Raw genomic sequence first — 17,491 nt, 5'->3', positions numbered from 1 at the left:
AGTTTCACATTTCAACAGGGACATGAAGAAACAGGAACACATCCAGAGAAGAACAAAATGATTAAATGGCTAGAAAATTGGTCGACGAGACTGGGCCACAAGAAAAGGCCAAAAGACGTGAGATTATTTAGTCTGGAGAAGAAAAGTCTGAAGAGTAATTTAATAGTATTCAAGCACACGAAGGGTTCCTAAAAGGAGAGCAGTTACCAGAAAGCTTCCAAAGCTTCCATCTCCTCTGAGGATTAAATAAGAGGAAATGAGACTCTACTGCAGCAGGAGAATCTTGTCTACCAGAAGGAAAAACTTCCCGACAGCAAAGCAGGCAAGCAGATTTAATGTCCTGGTGGTATATGCCAACTTCTGCTGGAGAGATTCCATCAGAGGGGCTCTTCGGTTTTCCATTGGCATCCACACGGTTAAAAACGGGGGAGCAATGGCAGAGAGGAACATGTTGTCTCTGAAGACAAGCCAAGTTCACTGAACCCCAGAAGCCAAGGCTGCTGTTTCAAAGACCACAGCCCGATACCAGATCCCCAAACCTAGGCTCTGTTCCTAAGAGACAGATGTAGAGAGAAGAGGAGAGAAAGCAAGCCACTACTCTGGAGAGGGCTCTAGAAATACTGTGAAGGGTCTAGCACAGGAATGGGTGGCACAGGCTAACCAGTAAGAGTAGTTTAAGTGGACCACATGGAGAATTCAGACTATTTTAGTTGACGGAGTTATCTGCCTAAGCATCTGTTTACTCCTAAAACCTGACCCAGGCACAGTGCCAGGCCTATAAAATGCAGCCTCAAGGTCTGCAACTCTATTCACCCCTATCCTTCTTTTGATATCTGTCACTGTAAGGATTTTCAAATAACCTGCACATCTTTGACTATTAGGCACTAACCAGGTGGACTCCTGGATTGGTTGAATCCTGAATTTAAAAACTCAGACTCCACATCAGGGCAGCAAGGATGTGGACACCAGGAGGGACAAGGGCAGTGGGAACTGTCCACTAGACCCAAAAGTAGCACCACTGAGCAAGGTAGGGCTGTTCTCTCTTGTGGGAGCAGTAAGGAACAGGATTTTGCCAAATTTGATCCCATCATCTGAACATGAAATAATCTAAAAAAAATTGGGCTTCTAATAAGAAATAGTAAAAACTCAATATGGAAATAATAAGGAATATTTATGTCACCAAATACAATACTGAATTTTCTGGGCCAAGCAAGTATAGGGTCCTTGTTGTGATTATACCTTTTACAAAATTCAATTTTAAAATCTGAAATCCTCTCATAGAAGGGCCTTCTAAGAATACCATCTTGTTGATGGTTTGAGCAAAAACTCACTCACAACACAGCCCAGTCTCTGCATGAAACAGTGAGCACTGTGTGCTTTCAATGCATGTTGGTGCTTTACAAGTGCATCTGTATCTTACCAATGGGCAGTGAAGGAGACAATGCCTCAGCCTGAGATGCTGTCATGGAGACTTCTGCCCTGGAGCAGGCTGGACTAGATGGCCCCCAGTTTCCTGTCACCCCTTAGGATTCTAAGTCCTGAATCTGAGCGCTAACCAGCATCCCTGATGAGGCAGGAGGTGGAATGGTCAATTCAGCACTTTGTAAAATGCTTTGGACATAAACCAAGTTGAAAGCAAAGGTCTCTTGCCGCCTCCTCAAAAGAGGGGCTCGGACCCTCTCCCTGCCCATCAGATGAGGCAGGGACGCCAAGCAGAGCAATTCTCCAGCCCAAGCTCCCAGACCAGACGCTGGCAGAAGTATGACCCTTCCGAAAGCTGGCTAACTCTGTTCCAACACAAATCAGAAAATCAGAGAGCCACGATGACCTAGGCTTCCCCAATCCTGGCCCAACCTGCTTTCAGTTTTCCCAGCTACTCCCTCACAAGTCTTACTTTTGGCTGGGACGTAGAAGAACACAGGATCAGTCCACGACCCATTTCCAGAGAGAGAGGTGGCCTGGATCCGGGCTGTATAGTTCCCGGGGTTGAGCCGGTTAAGCTTGGCCCCTCCATACTTCCTGTACTCCTGTCTGGACACACATTCCCGCTGGTCCTGGGGGACATAAAACATATGTGTCAGTTTCCCACAAACACAGGAGAAGTGGGTGACTCCTGCTGCCCCATCTCTCACCTCCCACCTAATGGTGATCCTGATTTACAATAAAAGGGAAGAAACCAAGTCTTAAACAGCAGTCCTCCAAGAACTTGAAGCACACCCAAGTCTTGACCAAACAGTTTTTTTGGTCCAGAAAGATTACGAGTTATTAAGACAAATCTAGTCTATGCTGAAAGATCATTTTCTGCAATTAAATAGTTTCCTGAGGGTGAGAACAAGCGCAGCTCCTCACATATTCCAAGTACTCCTCCAAGAGCGTGGAGCTGGTAGAAAGACCTACATCCTCGCTGACTTACCACCTTATTTGATTGTTTTTAAGTCGTGAGCTAACCAGGAGGTGACTTGTGTTGTACTGTAACATACGCTTTCAACTGTCATGGAAACGCACCCAGACATCGACCATTCCCCCCGTCTTACCTCAATTTGTGATCCATATTTTATTTCATACATTAGAATCAATCCATTGGGATTCTCAGGTTCTGGCCACTTTAAAAAGATGGAGTTTTCAGGCCTCGGCTCCCAGGTCACTGGCCCAGGAATGTCATCTGCTCCTTCTGTGCAACAATTGAAACAAGCGGTAAAGTTGGATTTGAGTCCCCAGGGAGGGATATAAACACTGAGGTAACCTAAGAACACCCTCCCCCAACCCACGCATGCAGGATTGAGGGGACCACACAACTCCTCATAAGCTGGCTGCTCACACACAGCAGAGGTTTTGGAATCAGAGCAATCTAATGGCCTGTAAGTCTCAAGACGCCACAATACCCTCCCTTTCCCATGCCCCGTGCCCCCCAAACCTGCAACAAAAAAGCTTTCTGTCAAGTACAATAGGAAAATCTTGGCAACTTAAGTAACTTATTTCTGGTATTCAGCTTCTACCACTTGAAAAAAGAAACTACGTGATGCCATCAAACTCAAGCAGCATGGAAGAGGTGCTGAGTGCGCAGAAGCAGCAGCATCGAGCCTCCAGGCCATGACACAGATCCTTCGCAGTCTGCATCTGCACATGACAAGTGCAATTTTTACACAGGCGTGAAGGATGGTCCACAGGCCCCAGCTGTGAGGAAGCTGATGCTGAGAGCGAGCTCTCGCTGCCGTCATCAACTACTCCTCCAGCTGCTAGGTGAGGCTGGGGCTCGCTCTCTTGCTTGTGCCTCTTAAAGCAGTAAGCCAAGTGGTGAGCAAAAGCCACTGCAAGGTACAGCTTGGAAAGGCTCTGAGAAATCAGCTGGTCTATGTCTCTCCTGGGAGAGTGAGGAAACTGAGGCCGGGGAGGCTGACAGCTGCCCCGAGACACTCTGCATGTCAGTGCCAGAACTGGCCCCATGAGGCCCCTCTCCCAGACTCCAGTCACTTCCATGCTTTTCTACCACCTGCCGCCTCTGGCTGGAAAGAGAACTGGGCAGTTAACCCATCCTTTGGATGGATGGATGGATGGATGGATGGATGGACGGACGGACGGACGGACGGACGGATGGCTGTCTGAGCGACAGGTGGCTTCTAACTTACAAAGGGAGGGTGAAGACCAAACAAGCAGGACCAAAGGCTACTCCAGGAGTTGACCTTGAGGAGTGATGGTCACTCTGATTCAAGGCAGCTAACTAGGGATTTCACTGAATTTGTGACAACTCAGAAGGGACTAGGCAAATTTACCTATGCACAAATGGGGAAAAAGGGCTGTGGGAATGCACCATGTGAACCAGGTAGAAGGAGGAGAGTTGACCATGAAGCATGCTCTCTGCTCTTGAATAGTTTGTATGGAGATACTGGGATGGGGGTGATGTCACTATGAATGGACTCCATTCTCTGAGCTGCTGGTCTACCATGCTGCCTACAAATGACCACTCATTCTTTAATAAGAAGGACTGAAGCTAAGGGTCACTGCCCTGGATGTCAGACTCCATGTCCATAAAACACAATCTCTTCATTAGGCTGTGAGTCAGTTGGGAGTGGGGCTAGCTGGATCACACCATACCTGCAGGCATGGTTCTTGCAAAAACGAAGTTGGAGGCACTGCAGCCCAGCTTCTCAGCCTCATGGTTACAGCTATGGATGTCAATGCGATACAAAGTGAAAGGCCGGAGGTTAGAAATGACAGTCCTCTCCTTGTTGTCCACTCTGCTCTCAAAGAAAGGGTATTCTGTCTCCAGCTCTTCTGGGTCTGTGACATTGTAGGTGTCTGCCACAGTGGTGTTCCTGCTTCGGCTGGACATGGTGGTATTGGCAACTTGCATGACATCTCTCCGCTTCCTTTCAGGTCTGCAAGGAAGAGAGAAACTTGGCTTATAAGGGCATCTGCCTCTTTTGTCTTTTCTATGACTTAGGTTAGAGTAACAGAAAGAAAAGAAAAATCTTAACTGTGGAATAAAAGGAGCTATTAGGCCCCATTGGATAAGAACTAACCAATAATACAGGGATTTCCTTCTTCATTATTTATTTTGCTTACTCCACTCTGTGAACCTCAGAATCGGCACACAAACTGCCCCCTGGCTCCCAGAGCCGTTACTCGATTATACCGAGGAGTAAACGCACGCCTCGGCCACCCTTGCCTCGGCAGCATCCTGGCTGTTTCATCACAATGTTGGTGCTGTCCAGTCCACAGACCTTATGGTCAAGCATTAAAGGTGACCAAGCTAATGGCCATACTAAGATTGATTAGGGGTGAGGTGAGAGGTGAGGTTTGTGGTGCAGGCCCCAGAGAGATGGGGCAGAGGGGGCTCAAAGGCCTGTGATGGTGGCTTCTTTGATCCCCTCTGACTGTGGGAAAAAAAAGAAAGATGCCAGTAATTGAGCACTTGCTTGGACCCCCAGACCCTTCCCTCTGGGGTTCCTGCTGACCCCCTCCTCCTCCGAGGCCCTAGCATCTGTATTTTTCACACTCCAGGAGTCTTCTCCAGCCTGGCCTCGCCTCCCACTCAGCAGTGACCACCTGCGGCCTCCCTGAAGCCCTACACACGGTAAGGGCAGAGTCACTGTCATGGATTTGAGTACGGCTTGGAACAACAGCTACAAAACAGGACAGCAAAAGAGAATGCAGAAAGTCACTGGGGGGAGAACGTCCACACCCAGAGGGCAGATGAGCTGGTCCAAGAAGCTGGAGGGGGGGACCCTTCCGGAGGCTGCTTCCTGGGTTATGGAAAAAGGGCTTTTTGGCTCCCCCAGAGACCTTAAAAACAGGCTGCTAACATTTACAGAAACCAACAAAACAGAAAATGATAATAAGCATCCAGACAAAGAAACAGGCACCCTCAGGTGAGCCACAGGAAACGGCAGGACCAGGGCACTGTCCGTTCCACACTGAGGCCATCAGCCTGCATCACTCGTTCTATGAATGGGCAAAGGGCAGAGAGCAAACAGAACAAACCTCATCTGGGAAACAAAAGTAAGACACTGAGGAAATGAGAAAGCCCAGAAAATGGAACACTTTTCACTTCTCACGTAGGGGGGAGAGGAGAGATTCACAGGGGGTCAGGACACCCAGGAAGCCATTTGTGGTTCAGCGGACACTCAGCAGGATCCCTGCTGGTCCTTACTCATCCAGAAGTGAAAAACCTAGAAGGCAAAAGCAGGGGGCTTGGGGAAGAGCCTCTGGCTCCCCAGTCTGCCCGGCCCATGGATTCCCCTGTAGAAAACCCCGTTACCACCTTTGTGCAGTGACACACTGGGCCCTGACAAAAACATGGACCATTCAACACCGATATGCTCATTCCACCAGGCAGAGAACCACGGGGTTAGGGTGTGTACTAATGGTCCCACTGCATTTGCTTCCACAACAGTGGGAGAAGAAGGGTTAGGAAATGAGGCTGATAATTCCCCATCCTCATACCCTGCAAACCAACCAACCTTTCTGGAAGGGAAGGACACAAGAAACCACATTTATTGCTAGGGAGACTTTTTTTGACACCTACCAGAATTAATTTCCTTCCTTCTCTTCAAAACCAACACAACACACAAAACCAACACAACATCTACTTGTGTCTATAAATAAGTTTCTTGGGTTTAACCCACTGCAAAATAATACTGTTACAACCCCTCCCACAGCCCACTCCCACTTACTTGGGATTACACCACTAAGTACACTTAATAGCTTATATATTTATAAACACCACACTTTTGGAGACTGCAGAGCTGTTACTATTGACACCAAGTCAGGGACTGGAAGGAGGGAGGCCACACAGGACACCGTCAGGAAGTTACGGGGCAAGTAGAATGGTCTGTCCATGATTCTTTATAAATAGCCACATTTCCAAATGGTGCGACCAACGGCAAATATTATCACCAGCTTTCCCCACTCCCACCCCATGACACAACCTACTCCCATGGGAAAACCTCCTACTCTTCAACATCTGTCGATGTTTCAGTTACTTAACCCAAACTATGTGATTTAAAAAATAAAGGCAGTGGTCAATGAAAGGCACTCACCACCAAATATTGACTCCAGAAAGCAACCTACAAACTAGCTTCCATCCTACTTCAAAACATATAAACATGTTGGACAATGTATAACACACTAAATCCGACTTGACTGGTTTTAGCCCCCAAATAAATTGTTCTTAGAATGAATTGAAAGAAATAAAAACCATCTTTGGATAATTTAGTTGTAAAAGTAAATCATAAAATCCTTTATGATTCAGTCATTCTGTCACCTGGATACTCCTTTTACCTGAATTTTATTGGAAATCATGTGGCCATCAGATTTATGCCTCAGTAGGAGACATGCAAAAAACCACGAAGTTCTTATAAACTGTGGCCCCTCACTATGGGCAAAATATAGTATTTATATCCATCCTATGAAAGAAAGACTACCAAGGCAGACTTGTCTTAGGAGAGAGAACATCACGACTGCAGGGACGGATGCACTCATTCATCAGGGGGAATTTCGCATAGAGGAAACTAATTTTGAACTCAACAACATGAACACAATGCATCAATAATATCTATGTCAACCACAGCTCTATCTTCACATAGCTTGATCTTGTACTTCACATCTCACGAGAAAAAAAGGTACTGCCTTATAACCACAAACTGGAAAGCTAGGGGCCTTTCCAGAGCGTGGACTCACAATCTGAACCTCTGGCAGGTGGGTGGGACAAGACAGCAACATAACCAACAGCCTTTGACAGAGAATAAATAGACAGCTCCTGCCCAGCCTGTTTGGGATGCTCTAAATTCATCCTCCTCTGTGTCCACAGGAAGTAACACTAGCTGAGCTTCTGCTGGCATGGGGAAAGTGGACCATGCTGAGAAGCAACGCCATGAAGGGAAAGAGCCTTGATGTATGGGAAGGAAGCGCCAAGACCCAAATAGATCATTAATTAATTAGGATGTTGGAGAAGTCACTAAACTTGAGTTCTAGTTTTTAAATATCTTTGAGCTCTTTTTGGTCTCAAACTTTCTGATTCTCGAAACCACACACGATATACAGAATATCTGGACTAACACTTGTACTGCATCCCTATAGTCTACCAGCAAACAGGAGACATCACCAGTGGGGCAGGCCAGAGAGTACCCACAGTGGGCTCTCATGGCCTCCTGGTTCAGTGGTTTTAACTACTGGAGAGGAGAGAAGGGGCAGAGAGCCACTAAGCAATGAAGAGCGTCAATCTGAAAAGGAAATAGTGCTTCCAACTCTAAAAGGTCTGTATATCCTATTTTGATGATTTTTCAAAGTAAGATGGCTATCTTTGACTATTACACAAACATTAGGAAGGTCACTTGATAGAAAAAAAAATCACTTTAACAACCATTTGTTTTTACAACCTAAGAAAGACTTTAAGGGCAAAGTGACTATGGAATAAACAGAAGCTACAGGCTGCTGGCGCCTCCCAAGGTCGAGGAGCAGGAAAAAGAGTGAGAACACGCCTGGAGCTGGCCGGTGGCTGCGGCACTGTGGGGACTGGGGAACCAGTGGCTTGTAGGTACAACACTGGTCTGAATCGAACTACTCTGCCCAGATTGCAGGCATGAGGTTGTTTCTAAATTCTACACTATAATCTTTCAGGAAGAAAAGGGAGCCATGGATACCCACGCCACTTCCCTCTCCCTACCCTCTCCCAGACATTGCACAATGGGCTACCCTGCTGAACTTTCCTCTAGTTATTTTTTATTTTTTTACTATTTTTTATTGTGATAAAATAAAAATTTTAAATGAAAAAATATGTAACAAAATTTTGCCATTTTAACCATTTTTAAGTGTACAATTCAGTGTCATTGATTACATTCATAATGTTGTGCAACCATCACCAACATTTCCAAAATTTTTCATCACCCTAAACAGAAGTGCTATAACCCTTAAGGAATAATTCCCCATTTTCCCCTCCCCCCAGCCCCTGGTAACCTCTAATCTACTTTCTATTGCTATCAATTTGCCTATTCTAGATATTTCATATATGTGGAAACATATAATATTTGTCCTTTTGCATCTGGTTTTTTTCACTTAGCATAACATTTTCAAGGTTCATCCATGTTGTAGCCCATGCTGCAGAATCTCATTCCTTTTTATGGCTGAATAATATTCTATGGCATGGATATACCACATTTTGTCTATCCATCATCTACTGATAGACACTGGGGTTGTTCTCAGGTTTTGGCTATTGTGAATAGTGCTGCTTCAAACGCTTACTTTCCTCCACTTGGCAGAAACTGAGACTGGAGCAGGGGCTGCTTTACTCTGAAAGGCTGTCTTCTGTACTGCTTCCCAAAGCTGCTTGTCAAGGATGCTGGTGGCACTTGGTTCTGTTTTGAAGTTGGGCCCCTTTCAAAACCGACTGATTTTCTCCCTCTTGCTTCAGTCCTCCTCGGCCAGGTGAGAGAGGCAGCAGGGAGAGGTGGGAGCGGCAGAGAAGGGCTCAAATCCCGGCTCTTCCGCCCACTGGTCTCCATGAGCAAGGCCAGGTGGTTTCAGCTCTCTGAGCCTCACTTTCCCATTCCTACAGTGGAGAGCCCACCCTCTGCAGGAGGCTATGTGGCTGAGAGGCAGCTGCACCTGTCAAGCTGGCGGCCCCCAGCAGCATGTGCCCCGAGCTCCCTTCCCTTTAGGGCAAACCGCCTTCCACAGGAACCCCACTCAACCAAATTGATATCCTATGTTGTTGTTCCCTCCTTGATGGCTACTGAGTCTTGCCCCAAGGGTGTTGACCTACAAACTACTGGGGTGGAGAGAAAGCACCAGAACCCGCCAGAGGAGCACCAGACTGGAGACATTTTCAAATGACGCTGGTACCTGGGCACAAAGATGGAGTTGTGCAGGAAATTCTCGAAGACTTTGCGGTACTCGGCCTCCTCCTTCTCTGCCTGCTTCTCAGCTTCAGTTTTGGGGCAAGCGCAGCAAGGTCCTTTCTCTCCACCACACACTTCGGTCTTGGGATTCTCTGTCACCTCTTCAACGTCAATGGTGCCATCGGCATACTTCCTGATGGGGATTTTGTCTGCTCAGAAAACAGAAGCCCAATGACAGTGGAAATGAAAGCCAAGTTACACATGCCTCTGAGGGAAAATAATAAAATAATAGCTGTCAGCACCTTTAATCAAGAACGTGGCCAGTTTCCAAGGGCTTACACTGCTAGCTGATACGTGTAATGTCAGGGCTTGGATATGTTCAGATGATGGGGGTTCACGGTTACAGGTCTCCCCACATTCCATCCTTACCTTTGGAGCAGTAATTGTGCCGGTAAAGGTAGCTGTCCTGAGGCTGTCGCTGCCATCTCACAATGTAGTAACTCAGGTTGCCGTTGGGCAGAGAGGGCGGGTTCCACTTCACGATGAGCTGAGAAGAAGAGTTGGATGCTGAAAGAACATCCAGCGGGATGGAAGGAACTGGAAAAGGAAATGAAGGACAGTTCAGAAAAGGGAATGAACCCAAGACCCAGGCTGTCAGGTCCTCAACCCGAACCAACAAGCAGCCGAAAGTCTGACCTGGATAAGAAAACGGCAGTGAACACTGAAGAGCAAAATGAAAACTGAGCCTTGTTTTGCAACGGTATTAATTTAAATGCCAACGTTTCCCTTTATAATATCTATTCTCAGGTAATCTCTGTGAAAACAAACATTACTGAGCTGCAAATGGAAAAAGGTTGTGGGGGCGCATGAGGGTTAGAATGGATGACTTAAAATCTACAGGCAATTCAAACACCGGATTTTTCTCATTTATTACAGCTGCCATTCTCCAAAACATTTAACTCCAGAAGCTTTAGCAAGTGATAAAATTGACTGACTTGCATTTCACCTGAGATTTTGAATCTCTGATAAGAATGGCAAGAAACCAAAATGAAAGGAGAAAGTAAAAAAGGGGCTGGAGTGTGTGTGCATGTGTGTGCGCATGTGCACATGTGTGTGTACGAGAGCTTGGAGGAAAAGGTGATGTGAAAGGCCTCGAAGTCTAAAATTCTACAATCATGCTTTAATGGAATGACTGAGACACAACTATGAAAAGCAGTCTAAAAACTCAAACACACATAAAGCCCTGACTTCAAGCAATGGAGTCTGTTACCAGCAAGAGAATACTGATTTACAGGCAAAGCATAATCATCTGGTCAAGCTTTACTTACTACTGCCTGCCACTGCGCCAGCCGCCCCCACCCCCCGGCCATGAACCCAAATCCAGAGATGATTTGTACATAAAGGGCAAATGCATCCCAGGACCACTGAAATCTTACTCTCATGGGGTTCACAAGAAAACACCAATTTCGGTGGGTTTTCCACAGCGCAAGAGACACCTCCACTGTATGTCACTTAAGCAACATGGTCATCCAAGCTGCTTTTAAAATTTCAAAGGGGCAAACAAGTTAAGGGTACTTTAAGGTACATAATATTATATACAAAGTTATGAACATCTGTAAGGAATGATGCTTTGGGGAAAAGTTATAACTAATGCTAGCTTTTTCAGGGGAAACATAACCACTGGATGCTTGGCCACTTTCAGGTTTCCAAAAATAAGTGTTCCAGAAACAAACAGCTTACCCCTGGATGTTTCAATGGTGAGTGTCAAGAAAAAGCAGAGGCAAAAGACTAAGTTATCCTCTGTCCCCACCACTTGTAAGGACAGGGACTTAACTGTAGTACACTGACTCAGTTTGTACAATGCTTCATTTTCCACCTTTGGGGAAGGAAATAGGTTTCGTAAGAATTTGTCATAATAGGGAACGATTCTTATTCTTCCTGAACCGGCTACAATAAATTGCTGGGAAGGGTTACTTCCAAATTTTAGGAAGAACAACTTATTTTGTTGCCTTTGAGCCTCTGCTACACCACCCCACACCTGGGATCAGAAGCCTGTGCCCGATTTATTTCTATAAACACTTTACGGTCAGTGACATGATTGTGGCCACTCACAGGATCATCGAGCTGGGGTGGGGGAGGGGAGGCGGAAGCAGGAGTACATGAGCTAAAGGTTTTCCCCACCAACATCTTTTCCTCACCCTCTCTGCCATTTAAACCTATTTTGTGCTAGCTTATAGGCATTTTAAAACAGCCTACCAATTCTAACAACAGCTATCATCAAAGAATGTTTATCAGTGTATTTAAAAATGATGTGTATTTTCCTACTTCTAAACTGGTTTTTATATACTTGGAAAATATACACAATGTTTCCTTTCATTAGTTCCTGATTCTGGAGGTGAGAAATGAGGTGGTTTAGAAAATGAAGACAGAGGAGAAGGAGGAACACTTTCATCAGTGAATACTTTGAACATCCACAACATACTATGCCTGACGTCTTCCAACTTTTATCGACCTCTTTCGAACCCCAGCTGCTACAGAAGGAAGATGGAAAATCAATGAGCCAAGTGAGGTAACTGGAACACCAATCAGCATGTTTTTAGTTAAGAGAGGTTCAACTATCAAAATAAATAAGAAGGGCACCCTTACAGGGCTATATGCTGGCTGGGCCTTCCAACAAAACCAACCCAGCACCCTGGAGGACCTGGGCTCATCAGCCCAGGGCAGACAGACAATGGAAGATGGTACCAAGTCCAGAAAATGGCCCGGAAGAGCCTAGGGTATCAAGAGTGGGAAAAAGAATATGATATGGTATTATATACTGACAAAAAAGACATATAAAAGACAGACTGGCCCAGGACAGACAGAGACAATAGGCACATTCATTGTTAACCCTATGACTACATCTTGTAATAAGTAAAAACAGTCAGCTCATGAAGAAGTATGGGACGACAGGGGTGGTACATGAATACCTGAAGCATTGGTGCGAATATACAAGATTTCACTCTTGGCCCCACGAATGTGGTCGTTCTCCACCATGGTGAGGGTCACGGCCTTGACGTAAACAGCGTACTGCGTCCAGGGCTTCAGCCCGTGCAGCAAAATGCCAGGCTCGACGTCCTTGTTGGGAGGGAGGTCCACATCCACCATGTTCCAGCTGTTGGAGCCACAGGCATCCTGCCCATCGTACTCCGTGACGTTTTTAAAGGGTCTAAAAGACAACAGATAAAGCTCAGAGCATGTTTTAGGGCTTCGATATCAAAGCTCTCAGAAACCTTCCCCAGGGGCTAGCACATCAAACTTTCTATAACGGGAATTCTAAATAAAACAAATGATCAATTAGATTTTTATAGAAGAATAAAATTAAGCAACTAGACCACAGTTACGCACTATAGAATTGAATACTCTGCCTCAGAAAGAGTAAATTCTATAGTTATTGGGATTGAAAACACTGTTCCTTAAGAATATATGCAAACTCTATTTTTCTCTCTTCTGATTGTGGAATTTTTTTCACCATTAAGAAAAAACAAGCGCAGTCATTTAATGTAAACATCAGCTATTGATAAAGAATAACTTTTGGAGAAAAATGTCTTTGTTACAGAAAAACAACTTCTGGGCCGGCCCTGTGGCTTGGTGGTTAAGTGCGCGCGCTGTGATGCTGGCGGCCCGGGTTCGGATCCCGGGTGCGCATCGAGGCACCACTTCTCTGTTCATCCTGAGGCCGAGTCCCACATGCAGCAACTAGAAGGATGTGCAGCTACGACACACAACTATCCACTGGGGCTTTGGGGGGAAAAAATAAAATAAATAAAATCTTAAAAAAAAAAAAAAAAAAAAAAAAAAAAGAAAAACAACTTCTAAAATATAGCTTCCAAAATCTAATTTGCTCACAAACAATTCTATCGCTTAAGTATCTTCAAATATTAGGTTTCCAGATTGTCTCAGAAACTAGCATCAACTCCTTGGTGAAATGACCAGCGACAAAGCCAAATGGTAATGCAGGACTATCAAAGAGAAGAGAGTACTTTGCACAGATACGTGGTTGGTCAGGGATTCTACATCTGTCAGATGAAAGGGCTGGACAGCCACTGGCCACTGGCTTCTGAAACAGACATTAACATACCCCTCCCTGTCATTGCAATGGAAGACCATGAGTGACCCCCATATATAGGAACACTGAATGCCTAATAATTCTGAGCCCTGCAGTTTTCATTGCTAGGACCCTTCCCAGGGCCCGGCTCCAGCAGGAGAAAGGGTACCAGATGCTGCCATTGGTGGCTCTGGTTCCAGCTCTGGGGAAGCCAAGCCCCCGGCCAAGAGACCTACGGGGTAAGGAGGGGGACTAAGTAGACTGGGGGAACCACCTGGATACAGGAGGCAGAGGAAGGAAGAGGGAGACCAAGAAGAGCTGCCGTCTGGAGGAGTAAGTCATGGATACTTAGGCAGGCGACTGTCATCTGAAGGCTCCAGAAAAGCCCCCAGTAGATTTGAGGAGAAATTGTGAAAGGTTCAAGACATGAAGGTCAGTCTCTTCATTCTCCTTCCTTGTTTGGAGGGCTCATGACCCAGAGCAGGGGACCGCACCCTGGGAGGGGCCCATGGATAGAGGGACAGGATTGAGATGACAGACCTGTCCAGGGGTCACCTCAAGGGGAGCTGAGCATCCTGTAGGGTATTCCTGTGGTATGGGTTAGCACCAATGATATTTCAACCACATCCTCCATCCCAGTTTATGAATGTTTGGACTGACTTAGTTCTCTAAAAAACAATCTTTTCTCTTTAGCTTTAATTAATTAATTAAATTTTTATTTTATTTTATTTTATTTTTGCTTGAGGAAGGTTAGCCCTGAGCTAACATCTGTGTCAATCCTCCTCGACTTTGTATGTGGGATGCCTCCACAACATGGCTGATGAGTGGAGTAGGTCCACACCTGGGATCTGAACCCATGAATCCGGGCCGCCGAAGCGGAACGTGTAGAACTTGAACCACTCGGCCACGGGCCAGCCCCAGGATTTATTTTATTTAAATGCCTCTAATTACCTACTGAAGAATGAAAGGCCTCAAGCTAACACTTTCCCCTTTGTAGCTGGCACTGGCAGTGGTGGATGTCACGTGACAGCCAGGGAGGGTGATGAGGATGAAGCAGGGACCTCCCCACCCGCAGCCCTGCCAACAGAAGAACGTCACCAAGCACAGAAACTCACGCCTCCTTGTAGTAGACGGTGAAGCTGATGAGGTCCCTGTAGTCAGGGGGCCGGTACCGGTGCCAGGTGATGATGATGCGATTCTTCCACGTGGTGGTGGAGGTGAAGTGCAGGACGTCACTCTCACCTGGGGCACAGAGGCACATCACGAGTGAGAGATCAACGTCCTTTTCCTCCACGTGTCAGAGAAGTCACCTGTCCTGTACTACTTTCCCCTTCTCCAAAGCTGGCTGTGCACACTAAGTCCCCCTCTGGACTTCTCAGTGGCTTTCTTATTTCCACTAAGGACTCAAACATTTTACTGTGTGGAGCTCCAAGGGGCTCGCTCCTTTGTTTTAGCACACTTGGGTGCACTGGACTTGAACCCGTGAGTGATTCCTAACCTGAAAGAGGACTGCTTAATTGAAGAAGGTAACTTTACCTTTCTGCCCATCTCTAAGATGAGGGCTGTCGAGGAGACCACAGGAGGTGAGAGTACACCTTTACACTGGGCCGAATCTTCTTAGATATGATGGCACCTGTTCTGCAGTTGTGGATACCTGCCTGCCCTTGTGCAACCACCAAAGACAGGTAAGAGACCAAGCTGCCACAGAGGGGAGCTTTCCTTAGTCTCAACTTGGGATCAAACTGGAAGTACACAGGAACAGCTAGCACTGACATACAATGGGGAATGAATCAGCACTAACAAGAACAATTCCACGTGGTGAAGCCTTCTGTGCTCTGAGGGGAGTAAGCCTTTGCTGGTGAGGGGACGCTGCCCCGATTCCCCTCTTGCTCCTCCGACCAGATTCAAACTGCAATGAGAACCAGCGAAGAACTGATGACTGCCTCCCCTCACAGAGACCAAAGGTCTCCTACGAATTGTCCTTTCCCTGGTATTCACCTGAATCCCAAAGTACACGCGGCAGGTGAAGCAGCGAGGCTAAAGGTAGTTAAAAACTAGAAGTCTGTGGCGCAAAATTTGCTGGACTGAGATTGGAGAAATGTTGCAGTTCCTGCTAAAGTGTTATTTAGAGGGAAAACATGAAAACTTGTTTTCAAGGGAAAATAAATGGCTACTGTATTCATGATCTGACAGGTCACCCTGGCTGACTCTAAGGAGAAGAATGCTTTGAAAATGCTCTGACACATCCGCTTCTGCTGTGGTTTGAGCAGGGAGCACAGCAGGGGCTGTGGCAGGTACCACGAGGGAGAAGGTGCTGGTTGTGAACACGCTCTCCAGCTCTGTGTCAGGCTTCTTCCCTCTAAAAACTCCTCCTGAGCAATGTGAGTGTCTACTGGGCAAAGCCAGACACCAGCAAAACAAACCAAAGTCAAATGGTGATCATCTCACAGGTCCTTCTCCACCCCCAGCGTGTACATGTGTGTGTGCAAATCATCCTTGGTCATATAAATTACTCTATTTTTTTCTAATACTCTTCCTTATTAAAAGCCAATGATGGAGAGACAATTCACTTTTATAACTCTACCCAGCCAAACAGAACCACATTTTTAAAAGCAGTTTTATATACAGGATTAGACAAGAAATGCACTGTTATATCTCAGATACAAGACCTTAAAGAAAAAGTCGTATAACCAGTGCGAGGTTATAATTATATTGTTCTAAATCTAAAAAGCAATATCAACTCAGGGAGGCAGGCTCTCTCCATCTTTTTCGCGTTGTGGTGGGAGCAAGGAGGAGGCCAAGCCAGGGACAGGGACCCGTGGCCATGGGGGCTGTGCTCGTAGCTGAGCCCCCGTGCCCTCAGGCCTCCCTGCCACACTGTGGGTGAGTGAGAGCCAAGCTCGCTTCCTCCCAGGGCTGGGGGGACCAGCTCTTCCCTAAAAAATACTCTGACTGTATGCTTGTGCGTAAAAAGACATTTAACTCTTCGTATTCTGTAAGCAGCACTCCTTTAAATTCTGAGTAAGAACCTATTTATAAATAGTCAGTATATAGATGCTAAGGAAAATTTACAAACATGAATCTGTCATGAATCTGCCCACTACTGACTCTGAAGATATACATGTATCAGCAAAGTATTGGTTAAGGAGGCCTTGCGTCCCACCAAGTGACACGAGGAGCCGGCCACACACGGAAGCCACTGTTCTAGACCGGCGGAGGGTTGCTTTATCAGGACCCTTGGGTTCACTCACAGGAGGCTCTCTCTCCGTTGTTCCTGGTGTTGATGTCCCCTTTGCTCTGGCGCCCTTTAGTCCCTGTCACTTCCTCCATGCGGTAAATTTCAGAGACACACAATTTTGGATTGAAAGCAAAGTACATTTTCCCAGCTTTGATGGTCAGGTTGCGGTGGTCCCAGTCCCACAGCTGCTGCAAGTTCTGGTTGTCGAGGACGTAGAAGGAGTAATTCCTAGAAGCACAGAAATTTGCATCAGCACCTCTGCCCTTTTCCATCGTCCACCCTAGCCTGCTGGCCACCCCACACAGGTCCTCTCTGCTGCGTGGCTCCAGAATACACTGCCTTGGCCAATAAGAGGTTTAGTTATTAAAGGCATCTGAGAACGGCTAGTTACTGTTGACGACGGCAATAATATGATTCAAGGATAACATATTGAAATCGATAAGACACTAATTAATGACCTCTATTACCAATAAATAATGCTTCTCACAGTGGAGGATGTTACTCGAATCATCCCCTAGAAATGCCTCTGGTTATTTCTCTCAGAGCAGAGTATGTACAATGTGCTTGAAATCAGTCCACGGGAGGACAGACACGCTCTGCTACTCAACCAGAACAGCTTACATATTTGCTGTAGAAAGTCGCCCATTATCCTTAGGGGTAAATCCCATCCGAGCCGTCAGCAGCATATGATGCAACAGGAGGGAGAATGGGACAGGGAGACACATTCAGTGGTGGTGAATCCCTCCTCCAGATTCACCCCACCCTGAAAAGCCCCAGCCTGGGTCCCTGGAGAAGGTGGGGGAGGAAAAACAGCCCCTGATGGGCAGTGCC

The 17,491-nt window shown here is 46.3% G+C and overlaps 1 protein-coding gene across 1 annotated transcript in view; it reads right to left on the bottom strand.

Moving 5' to 3' along the window:
• The window catches only part of IGF1R (insulin like growth factor 1 receptor), a 296,679-nt gene that overhangs the window by 35,680 nt on the left and 243,508 nt on the right, over nucleotides 1-17,491 (bottom strand). Inside the window, exons 6-13 of the mRNA XM_004431906.3 lie at nucleotides 16,674-16,888; nucleotides 14,538-14,664; nucleotides 12,305-12,543; nucleotides 9,765-9,932; nucleotides 9,340-9,544; nucleotides 4,093-4,376; nucleotides 2,535-2,671; nucleotides 1,895-2,054 (exon numbers count right to left, since the gene is read on the bottom strand). Of these exons, the coding sequence (XP_004431963.1) occupies nucleotides 1,895-2,054; nucleotides 2,535-2,671; nucleotides 4,093-4,376; nucleotides 9,340-9,544; nucleotides 9,765-9,932; nucleotides 12,305-12,543; nucleotides 14,538-14,664; nucleotides 16,674-16,888 (1,535 nt within the window). The remainder of the gene's footprint in view (nucleotides 1-1,894; nucleotides 2,055-2,534; nucleotides 2,672-4,092; nucleotides 4,377-9,339; nucleotides 9,545-9,764; nucleotides 9,933-12,304; nucleotides 12,544-14,537; nucleotides 14,665-16,673; nucleotides 16,889-17,491) is intronic.

Source organism: Ceratotherium simum, chromosome 3 (genome assembly GCF_057802395.1).
Source record: "Ceratotherium simum simum isolate JZ-2026a chromosome 3, ASM5780239v1, whole genome shotgun sequence".
NCBI classification, from domain to species: Eukaryota; Metazoa; Chordata; class Mammalia; order Perissodactyla; family Rhinocerotidae; genus Ceratotherium; species Ceratotherium simum.
This window is presented reverse-complemented; position numbering and strand designations above follow the sequence as displayed.